The sequence below is a fragment of the Ambystoma mexicanum genome, chromosome 5p (assembly GCF_040938575.1).
Source record: "Ambystoma mexicanum isolate Mex_15411 chromosome 5p, UKY_AmexF1_1, whole genome shotgun sequence".
Classification (NCBI taxonomy): domain Eukaryota; kingdom Metazoa; phylum Chordata; class Amphibia; order Caudata; family Ambystomatidae; genus Ambystoma; species Ambystoma mexicanum.
This window is the reverse complement of record NC_090930.1, coordinates 4,918,153-4,945,397: the sequence shown is the minus strand read 5'-3', so window position 1 is coordinate 4,945,397 and position 27,245 is coordinate 4,918,153. Positions and strand designations below refer to the sequence as shown.

The following is a 27,245-nucleotide window of genomic DNA, read 5'->3' as shown; positions in this document are numbered from 1 at the left end:
GGGTACAGGGTTGGACACCCAGCCATAGGTGCCCAAGGGTCTGTTCACTAACCCAAAAAGAGCGACAGCCGCACTGCCAGGGCTCCCACATGGACTCTTGTGCAGGAAACATCACAGAACACACATGAAAAAGGAGGACAGGACAAGGACAGGGAGGCCCTGTCCCTCCAATGCATTTCCAGCATCACACCGAGGGCCCCCGACTTCGAGTCACCCCTATCTGCCTGCTTCTGCCTTCTGAACCCCGCGTTCAGCCTGCGAGATTGGGCAGGAATTGTCTGAAACTGTGCCCCTGCCATCCTCTTCTTAGGCGTGCACTTGAACCGCTCCATGCAGGTGGACTGCACTGTCCGAGGGAGCAACGGCGAGGAGCCCTTGATCCTACGCCAGACAGCAGTGCCTCCAAATGTTAAAATAGGCCCAAAAGGTATCAATAATAAGAAAAGTACTCAATAATAGAGTAACACCAAGTGCACAAGAAAACCCAGCTTTATTCACAAAACAGACGACCGCTGTGAGAACGTACAAAAAGCAACTCACACTGATACATAGGAAACAACAATTTTTAACACAAGAAATCGTCACAATTGATGTCTTTGCAATACAATCACAACAACTTTCTATTCTCATACTTGATTTGACGGTAGACTATAGAAAATATGTTTATCTATAAGTGACCTCTTTATAATAGGTCCTTCTGCAACTCATAACTCCTCCCTTGGGTAAACCCTCTACTCATAATGCCTCTAAATTCAATATCTCATTGGTTGGCATTTTTTACACATAGACATTCTATCTCATCCGACTTTGAATACCTTGCATGGTGCCACATTACGTGATGGGCAGGGAGAGATGGGCGACTCGCTATGATCTAGTATGATGAAATTACTCACTTCTGTTCCCAGGAATGAGGTCTTATCTAACAGCTTTGTTCATGGCCCTAGCTGTCGTCTCTGTGTCTGGATGTGCTAGGGGCATGGCTGGTGCAATATCTAATTGATTCAGCAATTAATGATTATTGCTGGGGTCACATGGTTGAGGACTACAGATCGGAGCTCTATTTCATCTATTTATTGGATTTTCTGCTACTGTAATGTGTGTATGCTTTGGCTGATAGCAGCTACCTCATCCTGACCCTGGGGCAAGCAATGCGAGGGAGGACCCCATGGGGGGAGGCAGCCCTTGTGGGGGGGAAGTTGACCTAATCAGACGAGACATGGTATCCCCCTTTTCCTTATAGGCATGTCCCCTTCATTCCTCATGCCTTAATGGCCTACTGTGGTAAACCCCTTCTGCAGACCACAAGACCTACCAATCCAATATATGTAAAGCCTTTGACGATACTAGACCGAGGAGCAGGAATGGAGTTATGAGGATCACCAGAGCGCGGAAGCCCACACCGCACTCTTGTTGTTGGGAGGAGTGGTGCCGTGGCAGGAGCTTTAAATCCCCAACAGCTGGGAAAACGGGGAGAGAAGCTGACAGGAAAAACCACCTCCTGTGGCAGAAGGAAACAGCTCGGCGAGAGCCCAGCTACCGGCATATACTGAAGAGGAGAGAGGAACACGTGCCGAGTACTGTGTGACACAGAAGGTCTGCCAGTCCCGCCAAGGATGTGAAGCTGGTGAACCGAAGCCCCCGCATCACACAAGCAGTATAAGATAGCTGCTGCCTGTAGAACACAGAAGGCAGGTGGAAGGATGGGGCGCTTTCCAGACCTCCTTAACAAATACAGCAACCACAGAAACACACGAGGGACGCCGGAGTGGCCACAAATGACCAGTGAGCTCCATTGGGGAAGGTGAGGCACCAAGGGCGCTTCATGGCAAGTGCCACGTAACATGGGAGAGGGCGGCAAGCCCATTGGAAGTAAAGTAGGGTGAGTCGCTGATCCATTGAAAACATAAAAGCAGGGCAAAGATGAAGCCTGCAATTTAGTGAGTTTGAGACCTGCACCTGAAATGAAGAACCTTGAGAAAGAGACCTTGTGAAGCTTTGTACCATAGTATCTTAAGGAAGACCAATCCCCTTGGGATTGTGAATTAAGCAAACTATATAAGAAGTCCTGGCAGGAGAGTATACAAGGCAAGGTCAAGTATGTGAAAGTATCCTAAGGAAGATCCATGCCATTGGGATTGTGAATTGTGGAAACTAAATCAAGTCCTGGCAGGAGAGTATACCAGGCAAGGTCAAGTATGTGAAAGTATCCTAGGGAAGATCCATGCCATTGGGATTCTGAATTGTGGAAACTATATCAAGTCCTGGCAGGAGAGTATACCAGGCGGAGTTCAGAGCGTGAAGAAGAAAACCCAGAGTAAGAATTATACCCATAGGACTACAAATTGAGTGAACTGGTTAAGAATATCCTGGCAGGGAAGCATACCAGGCAGAATCGAGTCTGTAAAGTAAATTGCAAACATCAAGAGGAGGGAGTGATCATCTTGAGTTGCACACTACTACTACACTATCACTCCTTTTACACTACTATTCCTCACACAATACTCCTCCTCCTCCCATGCTACTACACCCCCAAATACTACTCCTATACTACTCCACCCCCTCCCATACTACTCGCACACACTCCTCCTCCTACACTGCTACTAATGCACACACACTACTCCTACTACTACCTTTCTTTCACCCACGCATCCACTTCACAATCACTCCTTACTCTATCTCTCCTAGCCCCATGCACTTCACATGCAAGTATAGAACAGACAAACTGCAGTACCCTTGCACTTACTAACCAATTCCTCCTCTTATTATATAATAGTCTCCACCTTCCCGTCTGCTTCCTCCTTCCTCCTGCTGGTCTATGTGTCTTCCTTCCCTCATTCTGCCCCTAACAGAATAACCTGCATTTTCAGTTTCCTCTTCCCTGCTAAAATATCCCTCCCCTTGTAGTGGTTGGTCAGTTGTTCCTAACCAATCTACTTGCTCTATTCCCGCCGGGGGTGGTGTTACACAGAAGTGCATGCATAAAATACTTCTTAGGCCCCACCCCCTTTCACTACATGGGGTCACTGTGGTATGGCTATAGCTGTAAATCCAAGTTCTTGTTGGGGTCTGGCTCTTGTTCCCCCTTTCTAGTAAGCCCTGCCCCCCCGGGATGTTCAATGTTAGTTATTCTCTCTGGTGATCTAGCAGGCTCTGGTTTCCTCAGGGCGGCTGTTGACTGCAGCCCTGGGGCAGAGCCCGATTAATTCCACTGCTGCTTAACTGCAGCAGTGGGCATTTGTTCTTTCCCTCTCTCTCTGCATTCTCTATTGTTGTGTCTCTACTCGCTATGGCCCTGGGAGGGTTACATGCAATTTCATGGGTCCTGATCATTCTCTGGCTGCTGTAGTGCGCAAACTCTGGTTTCAGACTCTCCTGGTGCTCCGAATATGGTATTCTGAAAATAATTTTAAAACTTGGTGAGCATCTTGGAAAAGAGACATGGTGTGAGACAAAGGTTTACTACTGTAAAACATCCAGGCAGAAGTGAAACTGCAGCAACTTACTTTGTTACTTAGTTCTTACTCTCTCTTGACAAAGTCAGAGTACTGGCCGTGTTACACACCTCCACCCTTTCCCTGAAGTCATCCATTTTCCCCTCTTCCTGTAAGCCATGGGTCTGCCACCTTTGGCTCGCCAGATGTTTAAGAGCACAACTCCCATAAACCCTATGAAGCATAGTCAATAGGGTGGAATCATAGTCGTAGTCCAAAACATATGGAGAGAAACAGGTTGCAGGGCCCTGCTATAGGCTGACTCTCTTTTCCCACTTGTGATTTGGGCCCTTCTCGTCTCGCAGGCTTCTTGGTTCCAGGTTGATTATTGTAACCTGCCATGTAGATCTTTTTAGGCACTGATAGGAAGTATGTCCCCAGGCAAAGCACTTAGTTTCCAGGTTCACCCAGGGTTTCCAGGATGTTAGTGTCTTGCCATCTGGTATCTAGTGTCCTAGGGATTCCACCCATCCGTTCAACTCTGGGAATGTATGTCCCAGTGTCAAATCCTGTGGGAGGTTTGGATTTGTCAAAACCTTGGTTTCCCATATTGTCTCACTGATTTGAATCGAGACTTTTTGGCGGGTTAAAAACCGTGTCCCAAGGGATGCAACAGTTGGCCATAGGGATTCCGTCTATCAGACGCCGACTTAACCTTACTTTTCTGAGTGCGACGCAACATTGAGTGGTAAGGCCGTCCCTTATAGAACCCACTGTGCCCTCTGATCTGGAGAATGAATCAGTGTACCCAGTGGCCCCAAGCCTGGAGAAAAACCCTCCAAGTAGATGTCATGGGTATCAGGCAGGTAGTTGGGGCAAGCTGGGTGGAGGCTTGGCAGGCCTGGCATAGGCACACAAAGAGCCCATAACAAATCCCTCCTTTCATTCCTTCCTAGTGTTTGCAGTAACTTCCTGGTTAGCACTTCCTGTTGACAAACAGGAAGTGCATGATAACTCATGAGCTCGCTAGTGTTTGGGTGTGGCTGGCTATATAAGCTACACCCAAGATTCTTCCAGTGCTTCGTGTTGCTTACTCGAGCTGTATCAGCAACACACTTGCCGTGCTCTGGATCAGCCAACATCTGCTTACCTGCTCCGGATTATCCTGTTTCTGCTTACCTACTCCGGATCATCCTGCTTCTGCTCACCTGCTCCGGATCATCCTACTTCTGCTTACCCGCTCCGGATCATTCAGCTTCAGCTTACCTGGTTCTTACTCCACGCCGCAGCTATCTCCAGTCAAGAGGGGACTTCTACACCGGCACCTGTAAGAACAAAGAAGAACAGCGTTAACACGCGCACATCAGTAACGTTGCACATACTCACCGATTCTTCCCGCAACGCTGGAATCAGGTTAGTTGTACGAGCGCATAAACCCCTGTAAAAGAAAGAAGAGACATTATTCATTGCACTCGCCCCAATAACGCGGACACTTATTTCACTACACTCTCTCTCTACGCGGTGCATAATTACCAAAAGCCTCTGTGCAAACTTACCTAACCACCAACTCTCCAGTAGCGCTGAACCCGGACTCGAAGTGCTAATACCACATACTTTCTCCTGCAGGGGACAGGGAGAGACATTACCAGGCGTGCTCGAATTGAAGGTGCTGTGCAAACCTACCAGCAGCTAGCTTCTACACGCAGCGCGACTCACTCACAAAAATACTGGCAAACAAAGACAATACGGCCTATTTTTGGACACTCAACATTCTCTGTGCAACGTTCACTTGTGGGAAGGACTTTCTAGCCAGTGAAGGAACTGGCGCCTTGAACTCTCGGCATCGCTGTGAAGGCATAAAACAGCGTTTGGCATCTGAACTCAGCCTACAGACATTGGCACCAATCACATGAGTGAATCGCGCCCCTGCGAATGCAGGATGGAGTGCACACCCTACTAAAGATCAAGGTAAGCCCATAGGGGGACATCACAGCACACAGTATAGAGAAGGGAAGGGCCCAGGGGAATCGGGTGAATTCAGGTCTGAGTGTACACCTTGTATTTGACAGGTATTCCTCCGGGTGAAACAGGGGAAGTGAAGACTCGAGGTTAAAGGAGGCTCGTCCATCGCTCCTGCAGAGACACAGGTGAGTGTGACAGAACACGAAGCCATCCACAATACCTCTGCCCGAGCGATGGAAACCTCTGAGGTAGACCAGCTTTCCATATTGTTAGGTGAGCTACAGGCCGCAACTGCGTGAAAACCAACTGTATGCAAAGCTAGAAAAATGCTCCTTCCACGTCACCGAGGTGGAGTTTCTGGGATATGTACTGACACCGCAGGGGATCAAGATGGACAATAGAAAAGTGGAGGCAATCCTCACTTGGTTCTCACCCACGTCTGTAAATGGAGTACAGAGTTTCCTAGGGTTTGCACACTTTTATCGACGCTTCATACAAGGATTCTCACATATTGTACATCCACTAACGTCCTTGCTGCGCAAACACCGAATGTTCGAATGGACGCCAGCGGCGGAAGAAGCTTTCTGAGCTCTCAAGGAAAAATTCACCTCAGTCCAAATTCTGCAACACCCACAGCCCGATTTACCGTACATCGTGGAAGTGGACGCTTCAAGCATTGTCATGGGGGCCGTATTATCTCAACAAAATCCTGAAACCGGATGCCTTCACCCCATTGCCTTTTGGTCAAGGACATTTTCCCCAGCAGAATTAAACTATGCAATTTCTGAGGAAGAACTCCTAACAATCAAAAGCACACTGTGTGAATGGTGACATATCTTACTAGGAGCAAAACACACCATCACAATAATAACAGATCATTGGAACTTGCAATACTTATGCTCAGCAAAAGCTCAGTCTTTTAGGCAGTTCTGTTGGGGCCTATCCTTAATGGAATACGACTTTGTAATCACCTACCGCCCCAGAGTTAAGAACGGGAAAGCGGATGCGTTATCCCGCATTGGCACAGGAGAGGAAGTCTACAATGCCCCTAACCTGGTGGAGATCATACCCAGTCATAAAATTCTCAGCCTCTGCATCGGCCCATCTCCGTTAAATACTCTGCAGGAAGCAATAAAAGAAAATATGTCTGAAGACGACCTACTGGCTTGGGACACGAAGGGAGATCAGTTCACCATTCAAGACAAATTACCATACTACCAAAAACGCCTCTACTTTCCAACTAAGGATCTGCAACAAGCAATCATATCAGACTACCACGACTCGCTGTTAGAAGCCATCCGGGTATAGCCAAAACCATGAAGAAAGTAAGCAAATCTTATTGGTGGTCAACTTGGCGAAAGGATATTGCCACCTACATAGGCACCTGTGAGGTGTGTGCACAATACAAAACATGCAGGCAAAAACCAGCCGGCCTCCTTCAGGCCAATCACCATTCTGCCAGCGCCCTGGCACACAGTATCAATGGACTTTGTCACTGATCTACCTCCTAACTCAGGTTATAATACCATCCTCAAAGTAGTGGACCTCTTCTCCAAAATGGCCCATTTCATAAGGTATTCCCTCAGCTCAGACCCTGGCGCAGGTTTTTCTAGACCGAATCGTCAGGTTACATGGATTCCCTACCATAATCGTTTCTGACAGAGGCAGCCAATTTGTATCTCGTTTTTGGAAAAAATGTTGTGCCCTGGCAAGAGTAGAAGTCTGTCTGTCTTCTAGTCACCACCCTCAAATGGACGGCCAAACCGAGCGCATGAACCAGACCATGGAACAGTATTTGCGCTGTCTATTACACCAGACAAGCCAAAGCTGGATAGAAATTCTATAGATGGCAGAGTATGCCTACAACAACTCAACACATTAATCAACCCAAGAAACACCCTTCTTTAATATATATGGTCGAAACCCCAGAACGTCGGTCTACGATCCGCCAGAAAATATTGAAATGCCTGCAGTAAAGATTCTACATGCCAGCATCATGAAAGCAGCCAGAGAAGCCAGCGGGAACATACAGCAAGCCAAAGAAACACAGAAAAGAAACGCTGATCGCCATCGACGAAAAGCCCCAGATTATCAAGTGGGAGACTCGGTCTGGCTGGCAACTAGACACATTGCTTTAAAGGGTCCCAAGAAATTTCAGCCTAGATACATCGGCCCGTAAACAATAGAAAAAGTAATTAATCCAGCAGCCATGAGACTGGCGTTACCTCAACTTATGCGTATACATCCTGTATTTCACGTGTCACTATTAAAACCAGCACACCCAGGAACCCGAATTTCCACACCTCCCGCATCCAAACAAGTGGGTGAAGAAGCACCAGAACATGAAGTAAAGAACATATTAGATTCCAAACAAGTACGAAAGACCCTGTATTATTTGATTGACTGGAAGGGGTACGGACCCCAGGAAAGATCATGGGAACTCAGCACACACGTGCATGCCCCCCGATTGGTGTGGAAATTCCATCGGGACCATCCTGAGAAACCAAAGCCCTCAGACACACCATTGGGAGGGGTCTTGAGGGGGAAGACTGTCATGGGTATCAGGCAGGTAGTTGGGGCAAGCTGGGTGGAGGCTTGGCAGGCCTGGCATAGGCACACAAAGAACCCGTAACAAATCCCTCCTTTCATTCCTTCCTAGTGTTTGTAGTAACTTCCTGGTTACCACTTCCTATTGCCAAACAGGAAGTGCATGATAACTCATGAGCTCTCTAGTGTTTGGGTGTGGCTGGCTATATAAGCCACACCCAAGATTCTTCCAGTGTTTCGTGTTGCTATCTGTGAGCTGTATCAGCAACACACTTGCCGTGCTGTGGATCAGCCAGCATCTGCCTACCTGCTCCGGATCATCCTGCTTCTGCTTACCTGCTCCGGATCATCCTGCTTCTGCTTACCTGCTCCGGATCATCCTACTTCTGCTTACCCGCTCCGGATCATTCTGCTTCAGTTTACCTGGTTCTTACTCCACGCCGCAGCTATCTCCAGTCAAAAGGGGACTTCTACACTGGCACCTGTAAGAACAAAGAAGAACAGCGTTAAAATGCGCACATCGGAGGCCACCAGGGGGCGCACAGGCAATGGCAGCCTGAACACGCCGCTCCCGCCGTAACTGGGACACGAAGAGGGATTGAGCCCCCCCCCGTGACCCCCCCACGAGAGATCTACGGCTCACGGGGCCCGTGAACCTCGAGTGCCCCCCGAGGCGAAGGAGCGGCATCTGGGGACCCCCGGGGGCCCGAGAACGAGCTCCGCGGCCCGAGGGGAGGAGCCCCGGGGAGCTCCAGGCAGCATCACACCCATCGAGAGGGGAAGCGGCGGCCTGCATTCGGAGGCGCGCGCGATCCCCTCACCCCCCCGAACACGGAGCGCGCCGGCGCCCCGGCAGAAGACCCGCCGGCGACACCCCCATAGCACCCTGCCGAGGAGCCGTCGCGGAGGGGGAGTCCCCCGCTGAGGAGCTGGGAGAAACGCGGGCCGCGACCCGCGTAGGGAGAGGCGGCCTGCCCGCGCTCCCGAACTCGGCGCCGAGGTAGGTGGGGGAAGCCCATCCCAGCCCCCACGCAACCCTCAAGGACCCCGGGGGACCAGCTGCGGGACGCATCGGTGGGCTCGGAGGGGCGAGTCGGCCCCGCCCCCCCCTCGCGAGCCCCCCCAAAAAAAAAAAAAAAAAAAAAAAAAAAAAAGGGTCAGGAAGACGCGGGGGGACACAAATCTTTTGGAGGAGAGTACCCTCGAGCCCATCACTTTCTTAGGTGGAGGCCCCTGGGCTCAACCCCAGGGCGAGTGCCCGCCTGGGGGCTCTCGCTGAAGGAGTCGCGCCTGAGAGCCCCCCAACAAACCGCGATTGGACGACCATAGCCGCTCCCCCCCACCCTAAGAACTGCCACCAAAGACAGAGGCCACAAGGGGGGGAGGGGGTGTGAGGCCCCCACCGGAGGTCGGTGGGGCGAGTGCCCGCCCACGAGAGGCCCCCCACAGAGGGCCACACCAGAAGGCGAGAGAGCGCGTTCCCCGACCGGGCTCTGTCCCTTGCCCCTAGGGACGCATCAGCGGAGGGGAGAAGCAGGAGGACCGAATGAGTTGGCGCCATACCCTCCAGGAGTACCGCTACCAAGGCACCAGCAGGGAGAACAGCGACCCAGACCAACGGGCCGGCATGTCTCATTCCGAGACCCCACCCCTGCCCACCCTCACCATGGAAAAGGGCTTTGCCTCGGTCTTGCAGGAGATCAGGGACATGCGGGCAGACATCGCTCAAAAAATGGAAAACATGGACCGAAGAGTGGACAAAGTCGAGGATAGACTGTCACAACTAGAGTCCAACCAGTCCTCAGCAGCGACCCAGGAGCTGGACACGGCCCTGAGACTAACGGCCCTGGAAAAGAGAGATGAGGAGAGGGCAAGACAAATGGACGACTTTGAAAATAGAGAGCGGAGGAACAACCTCAGAATTTTCGGGGTGCCGGAGTCGGAGGGGGAGACGGAAAGAGACTTAACCAGGGTGGTGAGGGACATCATTACCCTCCTCTTCTCGGATGAGATGACAACCGAACCGACGTTTGATCGGATCCATAGAGCGGGGGGAAGAGCTGGGGGCCCCCGGTCAATTCTGGTACGCTTCCACTACTACACTGAAAAAGCGAAGGTCCTGGAGGAGGCCAGGAAATCCAGGGAGATAACCTATAACAACGCTCAGGTGACCATCTTCCAGGACCTCTCATCATACACGCTGGCCAAACGGAGGATGTGCCGCCCACTGACCCAGATGCTGAAAACAAAGGGGGTACGCTACAGATGGGGGTTCCCCTTCTCCCTCATGTTCGAATACGAAGGCCAACGAGTGAACCTGATTACAGAGGAAGATATAAGGGGAGCAATACAGGAATATACAACGGACCCGACCCCGCGAAGGGAACCCTCCGGGTTCGCCGCGGATGAAGCCAGAGCGCGCCGGTCACGAGGAGAGAGGAGAAAAAAGACTGGCCCACGGAAATTTAAAAAATTGAACCCTCCATCCCCATCGACGGACAGGAATGACACGGATCCCGGCCAGGGTGGAGCGGGACTGTCGGACCCGGGCGAGGAAGGGAGCTGAGGCATCTCACGGCAGGCGTCATCAGCCTCGGGGGAACTGTGTAAAGAATTCACCACGGGGACTCACCATCTGTTCTGGCCTGCAGACAGGCCGGGCTCCAGGACCATGGGGTCCGAACTTTTGTGGATCCTCCCGGAACAGCAAGTATGAGAGTTACATTGAGGGGGGGGAGAGGGGGTAGGGGGGGCTCATGGAGGCTCTAATTTGGATATTCACCCAGCAGGAGGCGGTAGGCTGGTGGTCCGGCCAGTTACCAACAATGGTAGAACTATTTGGCTGGACGCCGGGGTGGGGGGAGGGGGGTAGGGGGTTTGTTGATATTGTTACGTTCACAGGGGGGACCAGGGGTCAGTTGGGGAAAGGTTACAGGACCACCTGGGGGGGAGGGGGGGGAAGGGAAATGGGAGATCAGAGGATAGCACGAAATGAGCCGGACAAGGAAAGTGCCACGAGTCAGCTATCCGGTAGCTGGTTATTCTTAGAAAATGGCTGAGGATCTGCCTACCCTGGGCGTGGGCTCCCTCAATGTGAGGGGACTGAACACCCCCACCAAAAGATCCCTGGTCTGCAGGGAATTCAGGAGGGCTAAACTAGACGTGCTTTTCCTTCAGGAGACGCACTGGGCAAAGGGGAAAGAACCAAAGCTACGAGGGGGGGGGATTGGAGAAGTCCTCAGCGCCTCCCACAAGACCAAGAAAAGGGGGGTGGCCATAGTGCTAGCGAGGGACATTGGCTTTGAAGTAGAAGCCTCACTGAAAGACCCAGAGGGACGATTCCTGCTGACGAGGGGCTCCCTGCGGGGCTCCCCTTTAACACTTGCAGTTGTGTACAGCCCCAATGAAGGCCAGGCGCAATTTTGGGAGGGAGTGAAGGACAGACTGAAACTATTCGTACGCGGGCTAATGGTGGTGGGGGGGGACTTTAACATGGTCCTGGACCCGAAAATTGATAGGAAACGCTTGGAATCCCAACCCACCAGGGCTGCAGACGGAATGATGGCCCGCTCCTTCCAAAGGGCGAACACAGAGCTGGGCCTAGTGGACACCATCCCGACCCCTAGGGCAGAACACCCCTCCTTCACATACTATTCTGCAATCCACACATCATACTCCCGTATAGACTACATCCTGGTAGACGAGTCCCTGCGCCCATATGTCTCTGGCTATGAGGTTGACCCGGTCCCCTGGTCCGACCATGACCTGGTCCGTACCACCATTATAGGGGAATGGCGAGGTGGCAGAAAAGGGCGATGGAAGTGCAACGACTCCCTGCTGAAGGACGACGTCCTGGTGCAGGAAGTGCAGGACGCCATTGTGGAATACTTTAAGCTGAACGACAATGGCGAGGTGGGTGCGCACGTGCTGTGGGACGCCTTCAAGGCGACCTTACGCGGGGTTCTCATAAGAATGGGGGCTCAGAAAAAAAGGGAAAGGGAGGCCCAAGAAAAATCCCTTAGGGAAAAGATCGCACAGATCCAGCCGGGAGGCCCCCCGGAGGCACCCTTGGCTATGGAACAGATCACGGCCCTAGAAAATTACAAATTTCAATTGAAAGATCTCTTGTTGCATAAAACTGAGCGCAACCTCCAGCTAGTGAAACAAAAATACTATGAGAAGGGGGATAGAGCCGATAAAATCCTGGCCTGGAAACTCAGAGAGGTCCAGCGAAGCAGAATGGTGAGGGCGATCAGAAACGAACAGGGCTCACTAGACCATAGCACCCCAGTCATAGGAGCGGCTTTCCGACGCTACTATGAACAACTATATTCTTCAGAATATGCCGGGGAAGACACTCAGATTGAGGAGTTCCTGGACTCCATTCAGATCCCGTCCTTGACAGGCGAAATGGCAGAAGGTCTAGAGGGAGGGGTCACAGAGGAGGAGGTGGAGAATGCAATCAGTGGGATGAAGGCGGGAACGTCCCCGGGGGAAGATGGGTTCTCAGTACTCTTCTATAAGAGGTTCCGGTCTATTTTGGCCACACACCTGGCGAGGGTGTTCAATGCAGTACTGGAGGGGGGCACCCTGCCGGAAACGATGATGAGAGCCATCATAGTGGTACTGCCCAAGGAAGGAAAGGACCCCACTGACTGCTCCTCCTACCGCCCGATCTCCCTCTTAAATATAGATGTAAAGATCCTAGCCAAGGTGATGGGTACACGGTTAGAGGGGATAATGCCCAAATTAGTACACGGGGATCAAGTGGGGTTCGTGAAGGGCAGGCAGGGCTCAGATAATATCAGGAAGACTATTGACCTAATCCACTATGCCCAGGAATCAGACCTAGAGGCTAGTTTGCTTTCCTTGGACTCCGAGAAGGCATTCGACAGGGTCGAGTGGAGGTACATGCAACTCCTCCTCCGTCGAATGGGCTTCGGGCCTCACGTCAGGACCTGGGTCTCTGCCCTCTATGAAGCCCCAACAGCGAGAGTGCAGGTGAACGGGGAACTCTCTGACTCATTCCCCCTCACGAGGGGAACACGACAGGGGTGCCCACTCTCTCCGTTAATATACGTCTTGACGATGGAACCTCTGGCCATAGCGGTCCGGGCCCACCCCGACATCAAAGGGATCAAAAGGGGAGAAGTAGAGTTCAAGCTCTCCCTGTTCGCTGACGACATCCTAGCATACTTGGTGGAGCCCAGCTCCTCACTCCCCCCCCTACTGCGTCTGATGACAGCCTTCGGGCAGTTCTCGGGACTAAAAATAAATGCAGCAAAATCAAAGCTCCTACCCATGAGGGTCCAGGACCCGAGGTTGGACCCCCGGGACAGGTGTGCGGGGATTGCGGTGGGGAAGGATTCCATCAGGTACCTGGGGGTAACCCTGACCAGAGATCTCTTGAGACTGGCCCTGGTGAACTATGGGCCTACCTTGGCGGGGGTTACGTCAGATCTGAGGAGATGGGGTGGTATGATTCTGTCCTGGTATGGGCGCATGACAGCGATAAAGATGAACGTTCTGCCGAGATTACTATATTTATTCACCGCACTCCCAACGGAGGTCCCCACCCAGCTGCTCCGCGATCTACAAAAAGCAATCCGCGAGTTTATATGGCAAGGGCGGGCCCCGAGGATAGGAAAGGCCACTCTAACACTACCCAGAGAGGAGGGCGGGTTCGGGCTACCGGATTTCCTCCTTTACTACCGGGCAGCCCAGCTGCGGGTCTTGCTGGAGCACATGAAGGAGGGGATGGGCACCTACTGGTCATACCTTGAGGATATGGATGCCCACCCTCTGAAAGTGCGCGACCTCCTGTGGCTGCCGCGCAGACTCATCCCTAGCAAACTGAAAGCCCACCCAACCCTGGGAATACTTTGGACACTCTGGAAAGAGGGACCCACAACCTCATACCTCACGACATGGCCCTCTCCAATGTCATCGCTTTGGGGCCACCCTCTCAAACTAGGCAGCAGAGGTTTCAGGAGTGCCCAGTCCTGGTCGGACGGGGGTCTGGAATGGGCGGGACAACTGTTCAAAGAGGGCGAGTTCCTCGAATACGAGGCCCTGCGAGACGCACTGGGGCGGGAGTCCCTTTCAATCTTTGAATATCTGCGCCTGAAAGGCATCCTTTGCGACCAATCATGGGGCCAGAACCTACGGAGACAGCTGACCCCCTTCGAAAAATTTCTGGACACGGCCACATCAAGGAAGGGGGCGGTCTCCAAAATGTACCGAATACTGAACACCGTTAACTTGGAGGGGAGAAGAGGGTTCCGAGGGTTTTGGGATGACCTGGCGGGAGAACCACTTACAGAGGAGGCGTGGTCCAAAGTCTTTAAGATAGCATTCCATGGGAACCTATTTACATCGGACATGGAACACAACTTCAAAATCTTACAGGGCTGGCACAGGGACCCGTTGAAACTGTCCAGGATGTTTTCGGGAGTGTCCCCCAGGTGTCCAAGGGGCTGTGGCCAAGTGGGGTCGAGGGGGCATATGTGGTGGTCCTGCCCCAAGGCGCAGGAGTTCTGGGAGAAAGTACGGGGGTGGATGGCCGAGGTCACCGAGGAACTAATCCCACTCAACCCCCTAACGATGTTGCTGGGCCTCCCCCCGGAGGACACTGAACTGTATAGGTACCCAAGAATGTGGGAGACGATGTTACGGGCGGGTAGAGTGGCCCTTGCACAAAGGTGGAAGAGCCCAGAGACCCCATCCAAAGAAGACTGGCTTAAGAAACTCAAAAACATGTTCTTAATGGATAAACTGACGGCCATGGTAAATAATGAACTGGGCTCCTTTCAGGTTAACTGGTATGGGGTCTACGGGGCATGGGGTTGGGACCCCCACTGACAACATGAGAACACTCTGGCGAGTTGGCGGGGGGTAGGTTTGGAATGCTTCAACCAAGGATGTAGGAGTAGCCCAGGACCCGGGAGACAGCGGATCTCATCCAGCCAATTTGGACGTGAGAGCATAGCATACCTCTGTGGCAACGTACAATGAACTACGATGGCAGCCCCAGCTGTCCGACTTGCGAAGTGACTCTGATCTGGGGGGAGGGGAGGAGTTGGGGTGGGGGGGGAGGGGGGGGAGGGAACCTGGGGGTTTTATGTCAATGTTAAAAGTGATGATAACAACGCTCCCAGCGTTGCCGTTTGTTTTTTCCTTCTAAAAACTACTAATAAAACCAAAGTTAAAAAAAAAAAAAAATGCGCACATCAGTAACGCTGCGCATACGAATCTTCCCGCAGCGCTGGAATCAGGTTAGTTGTACGAGCGCACAAACCCCTGTAAAAGAAAGAAGAGACATTATTCATTGCGCTCGCCCCAATAACGCGGACACTTATTTCACTGCGCTCTCTCCCTCTCTCTCTACGCAGTGCATACTTAACAAAAGCCTCTGTGCAAACTTACCTAACCACCAAGTCTCCAGTAGCGCTGAACCCGGACTCGAAGTGCTAATACCACATAATTTCTCCTGCAAAGGAAAGGGAGAGACATTACCAGGTGTGCTCGAATTGAAGGCGCTGTGCAAACCTACCAGCAGCTAGCTTCTACATGCAGCGCTACTCACCCATAAAAATACTGGCAAACAAAGACAATACTGACAATTTTGGACACTCAACATTCTCCGCGCAATGTTCACTTGTGGGAAGGTCTTTCTAGCCAGTGAAGAAACTGGCGCCTTGAACACTCGGCCTCGCTGTGAAGGCATAAAACAGCGTTTCGCATCTGAACTCAGCCTACAGACATTGGCACCAATCACATGAGTGAATCGCGCCCCTGCGAAAGCAGGATGGAGTGCACACCCTACTAATGATCAAGGTAAGCCCATAGGGGGACATCACAGCACACAGTAAAGAGAAGGGAAGGGCCCAGTGGAATCGGGTGAATTCAGGTCTGAGTGTACACCTTGTATTTGACAGGTATTCCTTTGGGTGAAACAGGGGAAGTGAAAACTCGGGGTCAAGGAAGGCTCGTCCATCACTCCTGCAGAGACACAGTTGAGTGTGACAGTAGAGGAGCAGTAGGAAGGAGATACTGTAGATGTTTCTCACTTAACAGGAGTGTGCAGAATAACAGGGAATCCACAACAAGGATCCACACAATCCCATGAAAGCAGAGCAACTTAATAAGGATGGCAAGACAACAGAACAAATCCAAGAAAGCCACAGAACTGGGACGGGACGGGGAGGAAGATAGAGGATCCAGCAGTAAACAATGGGTACAGAGGATGAGTAGGAGGCACGAAGAATCAGAGCAGAGACACAGGGAGCCAAGGAACGCAGAACAAACAGGAGAGAATGTCTGCTGGAGAACGACAATACTGCAGCGTTGCAATGTACCAGAACAGGCCCTGAGGGACCATAAAAATGGTGCGTGGAATCAGGGAAGAGGATGTCAGAAGCACTAGACCATGACCAGCAGATGTGTGTATGGCCGGCGGTCCCCATATGCAAGCAGACGCCGGATCATCCATGCCCTCAGAGCGTGGCACTACCAGTGCCAAAGGGAAGCTTTCCTGACGGTATACCCCACCCAGGGGGCAAGGAACCCAGTTTCCAGGGATGAACATAATAGAAACTAGGGAGTAAAACAGGTTCACATGTGTGATCACAAATGCCATGCCCTTTCCAATGCACAAGATATTGCAGGGAACCACATCTGTGTCAGGAGTCACAAATACAAGATACTTCGTATTCCGGGCAAACATCACGCAGCACCGGGACTGCGGGTCATACCGTGCGTCGAGGAAAAAGATCAGGATGGTACTTGAGTGGAGAAGCATGGAACAATGGATGTATCTGATGCCAAGCAGATGGTAATCAGAGTTTGTAGGCCACATGGTTGAGCATCCTACATATCCTGAAATGACCCAGGTAATGAGGGGGCAGTTTGCAAGGGATCAGGTGTCTAGGGAGATATTTGACCGATAGCCAGACACGATCACCAATTTGATTAATCAGTGTGCCAGAACGATGTTTGCTGGCAAATCATTTGGCGGAGTGTTGGGCTAACTCCAGATTCTGTATGGCCTAGGTATATCCCTGTTGGATCCTCGTGATCGTCATTGACTAATGGTGCAGCAGTAGTTGGTGTAGAATAGGTAAGCAGAACTGAGGGTGGAAAACATAAGCACAATGAAACAGGCTTGTTTTTATTAGAGGAATGTAAGGAGTTGCTATAGGCCAGTTGGGCGGTAGCTAACAAATCAGACCAGGAGTCAAGGGAAGAAAATGAAAAGCAATGTAAATATTGTTCAGTTGTTTGATTCTGACATTCGGTTTTCCCATTTCTCTGGGGATAAAAACCGGATGGCAGAGCTTGTTCTATTTCTAGAGTCTTGCAGAGGTTGAACCAGAATTTAAATGTAAACTGACTCCCTCGATCGGAGATGATAGAGGAAGTGAAGCCAGGAAAATATCCCAGATGAAGATTTGGACCATCTCAGCAGCATACGGTATCTTATGTAGTGGAGAAAAATGTGCCATCTTGTTAAGGGAGTCAATGATAACCATTATTGTGGTGTTTCCCCTTGATGGTCGGAGTTCAATGACAAAGTAAGTTGAAACAATTTGCCATGGAGCTGTCGGAAGCGGTAATGATGCGGTCAGAGTTTTGACCTGTGCACAAATACTGCAAGTGGTCACATAAGTTTGAATATCATTTGTCATGGTCGGCCACGAAAAACTTCTATTAATCATGTTGAATGTGCTTACACACCCTCTGTGTCCAGTCGGTAGGCTTTCGTGTCCGAGCAACATGATCTGTTGTTGGAGATCCTTTGTGGGAACTACTAGATGGTTATCCTTAAGGTTCCATGTAATAATGTCGCCACAAAAATATCGCCATGCATAAATATCGCCGAAAAATTGTCGTTTTTTGTGGCGATTGCATGGAGCATGCAGGGGACACCCCCGCAACCCCCAAATTATGTTTTTTTTTTTTTTTTTTTTGCCCCTGTCGCCATATATATGGTCAACCAAATAATATCGCCACAACATTTTCTCAGCGATATTATTTACGGCGATCATATATGTGGCAATATTATTACCTGATACCAATCCTTAATGACTAGACCATCATGTAAGACAAGGCCATGTTCATTTGAGTTAAGTTCTGCTGCTATGGTTGGATCGTCAAAAGACGAGAGAGTGCATATGTGACTATATTTTGAGTCTCAGGGATATAGGAGATATGAAATCTGTAAGCCGCAGATAATTGTACTCACCGTGCTTGACGGCTATTCCTGCACTCATAACTTTACAGATTGCTTTGAACAGTATTAATTTCTACTGAGTATGTGGCCCCCAGTACCTGCATCTGGTAGGTTTCTTCCAAGAGGCTACCCGGTGGCTGTTCTTACCTTCTTCTGGATTGACACTTTCAATATGTGAGCGATGTCCGCTTGCTTGATTCTGGGACCTGGGCATAGCTCTTCAATGGGCCCCCTTTTTTCACCAACTAGACACCTCATCTCCTCGGTCTGGCCCTCACTTTTCTCCAGGAGGCAGTACAGGTTGTCAACTTCTGGAAGTTGCTGTAATAGGATGGACAGCAGCTGTTCTATGTACTCCTCAAAGGGACCTCACTCCTTCGCAGAATAAATCTCAAGCTGTAGGGAAAGTGGCCTGGGCTTTGTCTTGAGTTTTCCTCTGGAATGATATTTCTCCAGTGACAAGGGTCCCTTTTGGGTTTGAAGAGTTCCTATGGTTGCGAGATCTCGGTCTCTCACTGAGTTTCCTCTTTTGTTATTATTCAGGGTGACCTTTCTGCTTCGACCTGATCCCCTCATCCATCGGTCCCTAGAGTCGGGGATTTTACAGGTGTGGGCTCTAGTTCTTCCTCTTGTCTTGTACAGGTGCACGACTCACCCTGCTGCATAGCTGACAAATTAGCCGCTCCTACCAAGTTTTCATGAGGTCTCAGCTGTGACATCCAGTGGGTACACCAGTTCTTCGTCAGCTTCTTATGCTCTGGCCTAGGCCCTGGACTGGGACTGAGTTCCCCCGTATGGTGGCCATTAGTTTCCAGAGATGTCTCCCCTCTTTCGCTTTCTGGAACTGAATGGGTTCGGGAGATTGTTTTACCATGAAGACCCCTAGTTATTACTAGGGTGCTTCGGGTGACTGATCACAGTGAAGAATTTGTATAGTAGATTTGTGTGGTTTCGGTGTGCAGGTAGAAACTACCCAATGCAGTTGTTGCGTAGGTCCACTTGGAGATCTGTCCCCACCACCAATTTATCGTTTGCTGGGACCCAGTAAGTATGTGCGTGTCTTATCTCATTAGCGCTCTCCCATTGGGACCATCACCATGGCATGTAGGCCTGCTCAGAGTATAGAAGACCATTCCTACGACTCAGGTTTTTGGTGGTAGTTCTTGATTAGTGTAACCCCTGTTGTCTGTCTTCTGCTCTATATTGAGGTCTACATTAATCCCACGGCTGACACCAAATGCTGGGGGAAAGGAAGGAATGGGGGAAGAGGGCCCATGGGTTAGGCGAGGGCCAAGGGGATGCCAGGTGGACAAGTGCCAGGGGAGTTGCAGAGAGTGCAATGGGAAAGAAGGTTACAGATGCTTTGGTTAGGCACGAAGTTCATGGGCAGGCAAGAGAGAGAGAGGTATGACGTTAGCGCCACTTCCCAAACCCCTTCTCCCACTTGTGCCTTAGATTGAACGATTGGCCTGTTCTTGTCTTGAACAACTTGATAATTGCTCAAAAGACTCATCTGTGTACCCTGTGCCAGCATACTGGCCTTGTGTCACACATCCTCTCTTTCTCTTAAGTCCTCCAGCTCTGGTAGTGGAGAAAGAAAACAGGGGTCTATGTAGGAAGACAAGTTGAGGGCGAGTGCAAGGCCTGTGTGAGTATATTTCTGCCCACCTCCCTAGTGGGCACCAATTGATGTCTCATCCTTATACTGTGTATCAGTAACATATGGATTCATTTTTTCATGCGTGTAGTTCTGTAAATCTTGTTAGTTTTATGTGGTATCGTGTTTTTCTAGTTGCTTTTTCTAGTCTTGCTACACGGATCTATCATGAACCTCTATCTTTAGGAGTTTCTGAAATAACTCCGCAGACTTTTTTCCATTTGCTGTTGTTAGGATTGGTATTAGCCAGTCCCTCTCCTACCTTCAAAAAATAAAATACCATTCCTTTCTGAACTCTCTGTTGTCCAGTTCTGGGTTCTGTTCAGTTCATGAGACCCTTTTCCTCTGTAGACTAAGGCCTGGGCACAGAAACCAATGTCCAGACAAACCAAGCTCTCTAAGATCAATAGGTTAGTGATTTGACTCAGTGTAAAAGCCTTGTCATTTAACCTACCATAACTCTCCCACAGCAACAAGGCATGCAATGTGTGCCTCTGCTGTTGCCATAAAATCACTTTTGCTGAGAGGACCCTTGTTCTAGGGAGCCTTACGGTCTATATCATCCTATATTTTAATTGTATTACATTACCTGTAAGCTAAATATGCATTAATGGTGTTGCACATAATAATTATGCATTTCATTTCTTACTCATAAAACACTAATTCCAGGATTCTTCTTTCAATCCAACAGGAAAACTATCCACAGTAACGGAACATTTTTAAATGGAGTCCTGTGTAGGAAGAGCTCTGAAAATGTTAGTGAAAGAAGCCTTTTCCCAGGAAGCCTAATGTCTCAGGCTGCGGAGAATCATTCCCAAGTATCCACCTTTTGGAAAGCTTAGTGTTATCTGACAATCTTTGAAGGCAAATTACCTTTTGAACACAGTGGGTGATATTAACCGTCTAATGAATAGAACCTCATTTACCATAATAGGGAATGGCAATGGGCTTAGGCAATAGCCCACGCAAATAAACGGAATGTGCCGGATTGTTATTTAATTACATGTAGAACAGGATCTACGAGCCACACAAAAGAAAACACAATCTTAAGATCTGCAGAGGTAACCCTAATAGTGAGACATACCAGTTACATTTGCTGAATGGTTCCTCACTGTTTCTCTGAATGCAACCCAAAGGCCAAAAAACTACAAAGGAGTGGAAAAGCCACAGGACCACCTTTGGTCACATAAAGACTCACAAGCCTATCCATCAGAACTTTGCCTGGTAGAAATCCTGGTACAAACTGATCCTCAAATGTCGGCAAGTTGAAGACACGGATACCATGTGTCCAGCATAACCAGCTGACCACCACCTTCTCCGGCCCTGGGGATGGCTGATGTGGTTGCAGAAGTTCATGGTAAATGTAGACGACGGCACAGCAGCACCTGCAGGAGAAGCATCTGAAGACACTGAGCTGCACTTACGAAGGCTAAAAGGGAAGTATGTGATCATGCAGAGCATTGCGCTGGCATGCCCTGCCGTCTTAATAATGGTCATTCCAGTCATTACTGTTATGCAAAAACGTAACCTGCCCTAGTGATGTACTATCTGAGTCAGTGAATGTACATCTGTACCGACTGTATGCCAGTGTCTTTTATAAGGAGAACATCAACAAGACTTTCACAAATGTATTCAGGAGCCATTAGCTAGTAAGATAGCTCTGTGGGTTACGCACTGACTGTTGAGATATGTGTGCATTCCTCAGGATACAAGTTACAATCCTGACAAGGCCAACTCAGTGTCTCAATATTCCCAGGTAATTAAGTAAAAACCAACTTCACATGGGTAATATTAATTATGTATATAAATGTTCTATATGCAGCGGTTTAGTGAAGAAAACGATATAAATAACACATTGTAATTATTACCCCAGGCAGTGAACATATGAACTCCCGTTGTGGTATACATTTGTTAGAATGAAATAGCTTTATAAGCCACATGTCCACTCAGTGGAGTAGACTGTGTACATGTTCTGAATGAGGAACTTCCCACTTAAAGAGACATCCCGCAGGACACACCACACCGAACTTAAATGTACTCCAGCAAATGACACAGCTTTAATAACGCAGGAAAATGAAGCAGAGGCATCACACTGAGAGAAAACAATGCCCCAACGCAACACCATCAAAGTGACACCAGGGAGACCCGGTTTAAGTATACTGGAGGCATCAAGGCTTTCATTATAAATCAGAAGGTAATCGGGCACTGTTTAAACACCACACAAATAGGCAGAGTGTGGCAAGGCTTTCTTTTCAAATAGAAAGCTGAGGCTACATCGGCCGACTCACACTAGTGTGAAACACTAAGCATTCACTAAGTGGGGCAACACTTTCATTAGAAACTCACAGCTAGTGCTACATCAGAATGCTCAAACTGGCAAAAAAATATTTAAATGTACTGAGTGTGACAAGACATTCATTACAAATAAACAACTCACCATGAATCGCAGAACACACACTTGCGAGAGACCATACAAATGTTCAGAGTGTGACAAGGCTTTGTTTAACAAGAAAAGCCTGATGCTACATCAGGCAGCACACGCTAGCATGAAACCATTTAAATGTTCAGAGTGTGACACATCTTTCACTGGAAAGGCACGCCTGAAGCTACATCAGGCAGTACATACTGGAGTGATACCATATCAATGTGCAGAGTGTGGCAAGGCTTTCATTACAATGAATCGGCTGATGCTACATCAGGCAGTACACACTGGAGTGAAACCATATAAATGTACAGAGTGTGAAAAGGCTTTCATTAGAAAGAGCGAGCTGATGCTACATCAGGCAGTACACACTGGAGTGAAACCATATAAATGTACAGAGTGTGAAAAGGCTTTCAGTAGAAAAACTCACCTAAGGCTGCATCAGGCAGTACACACTGGAGTGAAACCATATAAATGTACAGAGTGTGACAGGGCTTTCATTACAATCGGTCGGCTGATGCTACATCAGGCGGTACACACTGGCGTGAAACCATTTAAATGCACAGAGTGTGACAATGCTTTCATTACAATGAGTCAGTTGATGTTACATCAGGCAGTACACACTGGCGTGAAACCATTTAAATGCACAGAGTGTGACAAGGCTTTTATTAGAAAGAGCGAGCTGATGCTACATCAGGCAGTACATACTGGAGTGAAACCATTTAAATGTACAGAGTGTAACAAGGCTTTCACTAAAAAGACATACCTGAGACTGCATCAGGCAGTACACACTGGAGTGAAACCATTTAAATGCACAGAGTGTGACAAGGCTTTCATTACAAAGAGAAATCTGATGCTACATCAGGCAGAACATACTGGAGTGAAACCATATAAATGTACAGAGTGTGACAAGGATTTCACTAGAAAGACACTCCTAATGCACCATTTGTCAGTACACACTGGTGTGAAACCATTTAAATGTACAGAGTGTGACAAAGATTTCACTAGAAAGGCATACCTGATTCAACATCAGGCAGTACACACTGGCGTAAAACCATTTAAATGTGCAGAGTGTGGCAAGGCTTACACTAGAAAGAGCCAGCTGATGCTACATCAGGCAGTACACGCAGGAGTGAAACCATTTCAATGTACAGAAAGTGACAAGGCTTTCACTAGTAAGACACACTTGATGCAACATCAAGTAGTTCACACTGGTGTGAAACCATTTAAATGTTCAGAGTGTGACAAGGCGTTCAGTCGAAATGCTTACCTGAGGCTGCATCAGGCAGTACACACTGGAGTGAAACCATTTAAATGTACAGAGTGTGACAAGGTTTTCATTACAAAGAGAGAGCTGAGGCTACATCAGGCAGTACACACTGGAGTGAAACCATTTAAATGTACAGAGTGTGACAAGGTTTTCATTACAAAGAGAGAGCTAACGCTACATCAGGCAGTACACACTGGAGTGAAACCATTTAAATGTACAGAGTGTAACAAGGCTTTCATTACAAAGAGAGAGCTAACGCTACACCAGGCAGTACACACTGGAGTGAAACCATTTAAATGTACAGAGTGTGACAAGGTTTTCAGTAGAAACAGAGAGCTAACGCTACATCAGGCAGTACACACTGGCATAAAACCATTTACATGTACTGAGTGTGGCAAGGCATTCGCTGTAAAGGTACGCCTGAAGAAGCATCTGGCAATACACACTGGAGTGAAACCATTTAAATGTACAGAATGTGACAAAGCTTTCATTACAAAGAGCGAGCTGAGGCTACATCAGGCAGTACACACTGGAATGAAACCATTTAAATGTACAGAGTGTGATAAGGCTTTCATTACAAAGAGCGAGCTGAGGCTACATCAGGCAGTACACACTGGAGGGAAACCATATAAATGTACAGAATGTGACAAGGCTTTCATTACAATGAGTCGGCTGATGCTACATCAGAAAGCACACAATGGCGTGAAACCGTATGCATGTACAGAATGTGGCAAGGCTTTCATTTCAAAGTGGAAGCTGATGATACATAAGGCAGTACACACTGGCGTGAAACCATTTAAATGAACAGAGTGTGACAAGGCTTTCACCAGATAAACATGCCTAATGCACCACAATACACACTGGTATGAAGCCATGTAAATATACATAGTGCAACAACGCTTTGAGTTCAAAAGAAGGTCTGAAGCAACATCAAAGAGTTCACACTGGCGAGGATTCATAGAAATATACCAAGTGTATAACCAGACAGCTGAGGCTACATCAGGCATCTCACACTGGCATGAAAACCTTTAAATGCTCCGAGTGTGATACATCTAATACAACATCAGAGCACTCAAACTGGCGTGAATCCCTAAACATTGACATGGGGTGACAAGGCTTTCATTACAATTAACAACCTGATCAGACACCAGAGAACGCACACTGGCGAGAAACCATCCATATAGTCTGTGTGTGGCAAAGCTGTCAGTCATTCAGCGGGTCTCTCAGTGCATCTAAAATATCATACGCATGAGAAACAATATACATGTACTGAGTGTGACAAAGATTTAATTGCAAAGAGACAGCTATCACTCATCAAAGAATCTGCTAGCTGGAAAACATATATACATGTGTGCAATGGGCAAATCCTTCTGCCGAATGCGTTCTATCATATCAGAAAAGTTTCACTATGTGGAACCATATATGTATTGTGAAGTGCAGAAAGACTTTCAGTTGAAACAATAACTAATGCAACACCATCATGGCCACAGTGGTCAGAATGAATTGGAATGTCATGATGGTGATCAGGTTTACAAGAATAATATATTGGTACATCAGAGAATTCATACAAGTGAGAGGCCATGTGAATGTTCTCACTTTGAAAAAGACTTTTCACAAAGATTTGTCTGCTATACCTGTACCATATAAATCTACTGAGTGTGTCCAGGCTTTTATCTAAAAGGAGACCTGACGCTACATCAAAACCCTTCGGTACTGGAACAATGTAAATGTTCTGGATGTTCCAGGCCTTTCTGGCAGATGTTTGCTCTTTTGCAACATCATAAGTATTGCATTGTGTTATGGCAGAAGAGGAAACAGGGCTGTTATCAGTTTTGGGATTTGAGAATGAAAGTAGGCTGATACTGCAGGTAAAGTGGTGAACAACAGCTAGTGTTTCTTGATTCTGTTGGTCCTCTGCCTAGGTGGCTATTTTGTGACTAATCCATTCAGAATGTCAATGGGCACGTGCTGCGGCTCTACACGCCTTCGCATCTTTTTTTGGAAGCCCTTAATAGTTTAATTCCTGGAATAGATTCATGATAGCACAAGGTTTTGAGGTTGCCCTTGAGTAGATTAATTTCCGAGCAAGGTTCATAACAGCATGCGGTTCTGGGTGGCCAGTGGGTATAATCTTGCAGTATCTCCTAGAAGCACATACATATCTTCCTGGGCATGTGTTGTATATTTCCTGTGCTTTGACGGTTGAAAAAAAGAAGCAGATGATTCTATAGGATTCCAGAGCTGTGGTGAATGCCATTTCTGGTTGCAGGGCTCAATCAACCTGGTTCAGATTGATATGTTAGCTGGAATACATCCAATCACATCACTACAGTATCATTAGATGTGTAAAGGAAGACCTTTTGAGTTTCAAAACAGAACTATCAAGAGCATTTTGAGACCTGGGAAATAATCACAGCACATTGTCCTTTTGGATGTTAATGTTTTTCTAGAGGAAGAGTGCAGAATTTTATGCAACCAATATGGAGTCAGTGCTGCACTAGTCTCATGTGGATCACAGATATTTTGAGAAAGAAACCATAGGAAATATGGACATCATTTTGGACCAATAACATCACTAAATAGGAGAGTGATACTAGACATATTTTGGAGGAAAACTGAACCTTTAGAGGAACGACTTCAGACTGTACATCAAGAACCAGGCTGCTAACCGATTAGCTTAATGGGAACAGTTTTGAACGTTGTTATTCATGTTCACTACTGTGAACATGTAAACAATGTTATTTGTTCAATTTGCCTTGAAAAGACCAGTGGGCTATAGAGTTGGCATATTTGACGCAATTGTCAGGATATGAAATCACCTTTTTTTACCAGATTTTTCATGTCACTAAAAAACGTATATTTAATGAGTTAATAGAAAAAGGTTGGATAACAAATACTGTGAATTTGTCTACACTTTATGTTTGTGAGATGCGCTCATGACAAGGGATTTTGTTTTCTTAGTTCATAGTAAGGCCATTGGTGTGGGCCTTCCGTTAGTTGAGCAGTTCTATCAAAAAAATAAACTTCTTAGGAACTATAAAGAATCAGCGGCGCTGTCTGGCACAATCTGTCAACCACCATGTCCTTTGTGTCTTAAACGTGGTTATAAAAAAACAAAGCGATCCAGTATGCAAAGTGCAGACAAAGATGTAACAATATTTGTTTTTCCATTAATTAACTCTGTATTTGATTATTTACTATGTATCCAGCTTCCTGCTGCATTAGTGTCTGTCCTCTATCGCTTGTGCATCTTTTTGTACATAATTTAAGATTGCTAACTGTGTTTATTCGCCTAAGTAAAAGGGTTTTCTTTTAAGGAATGGATTTAGGATGTGTATTGTATTCATTTTAATTTGCTTTCTATGTGAATTCACTTTATTTATTTAGCTATGTTAGCTCTTAAATAAACATTATAATTTGGAATAAAGAAATATTACACTGGTGTGAAACCATATTGATTTTCTGAATCGTATAAGGACCGCTGTTGTTGCAGCAAGGAGACACAATTTAATTGCATGAAGTGCCACACAGCTTGCATTAACACAATCTATACCACCGATAATCACTTTAAATATACTCGGTGTGACAAGTCTTTCATCATCCAGAAACATCTCATGATAAGGTTGAAGTGGAGGCAAGTGGTGTTTGCAGGTAGGACACACTGCCCCTTTAATCTTTTCTGTGTTGTGCCGTCAGCAGGAATTGAGAGGCGTTAAAACCAGCCT

The 27,245-nt window shown here is 48.1% G+C and overlaps 1 protein-coding gene across 1 annotated transcript in view; it reads left to right on the top strand.

The window, feature by feature from the left end:
• LOC138480666 (zinc finger protein 268-like) overlaps positions 1-26,969 on the top strand; it is a 53,259-nt gene extending 26,290 nt beyond the window's left edge. The window contains exon 2 of the mRNA XM_069612339.1: positions 20,520-26,969. Within this exon, the coding sequence (XP_069468440.1) occupies positions 22,267-24,324 (2,058 nt within the window). The 5' untranslated portion in view covers positions 20,520-22,266 and the 3' untranslated portion in view covers positions 24,325-26,969. The remainder of the gene's footprint in view (positions 1-20,519) is intronic.
• The last annotated feature ends 276 nt before the right edge of the window (positions 26,970-27,245 follow it).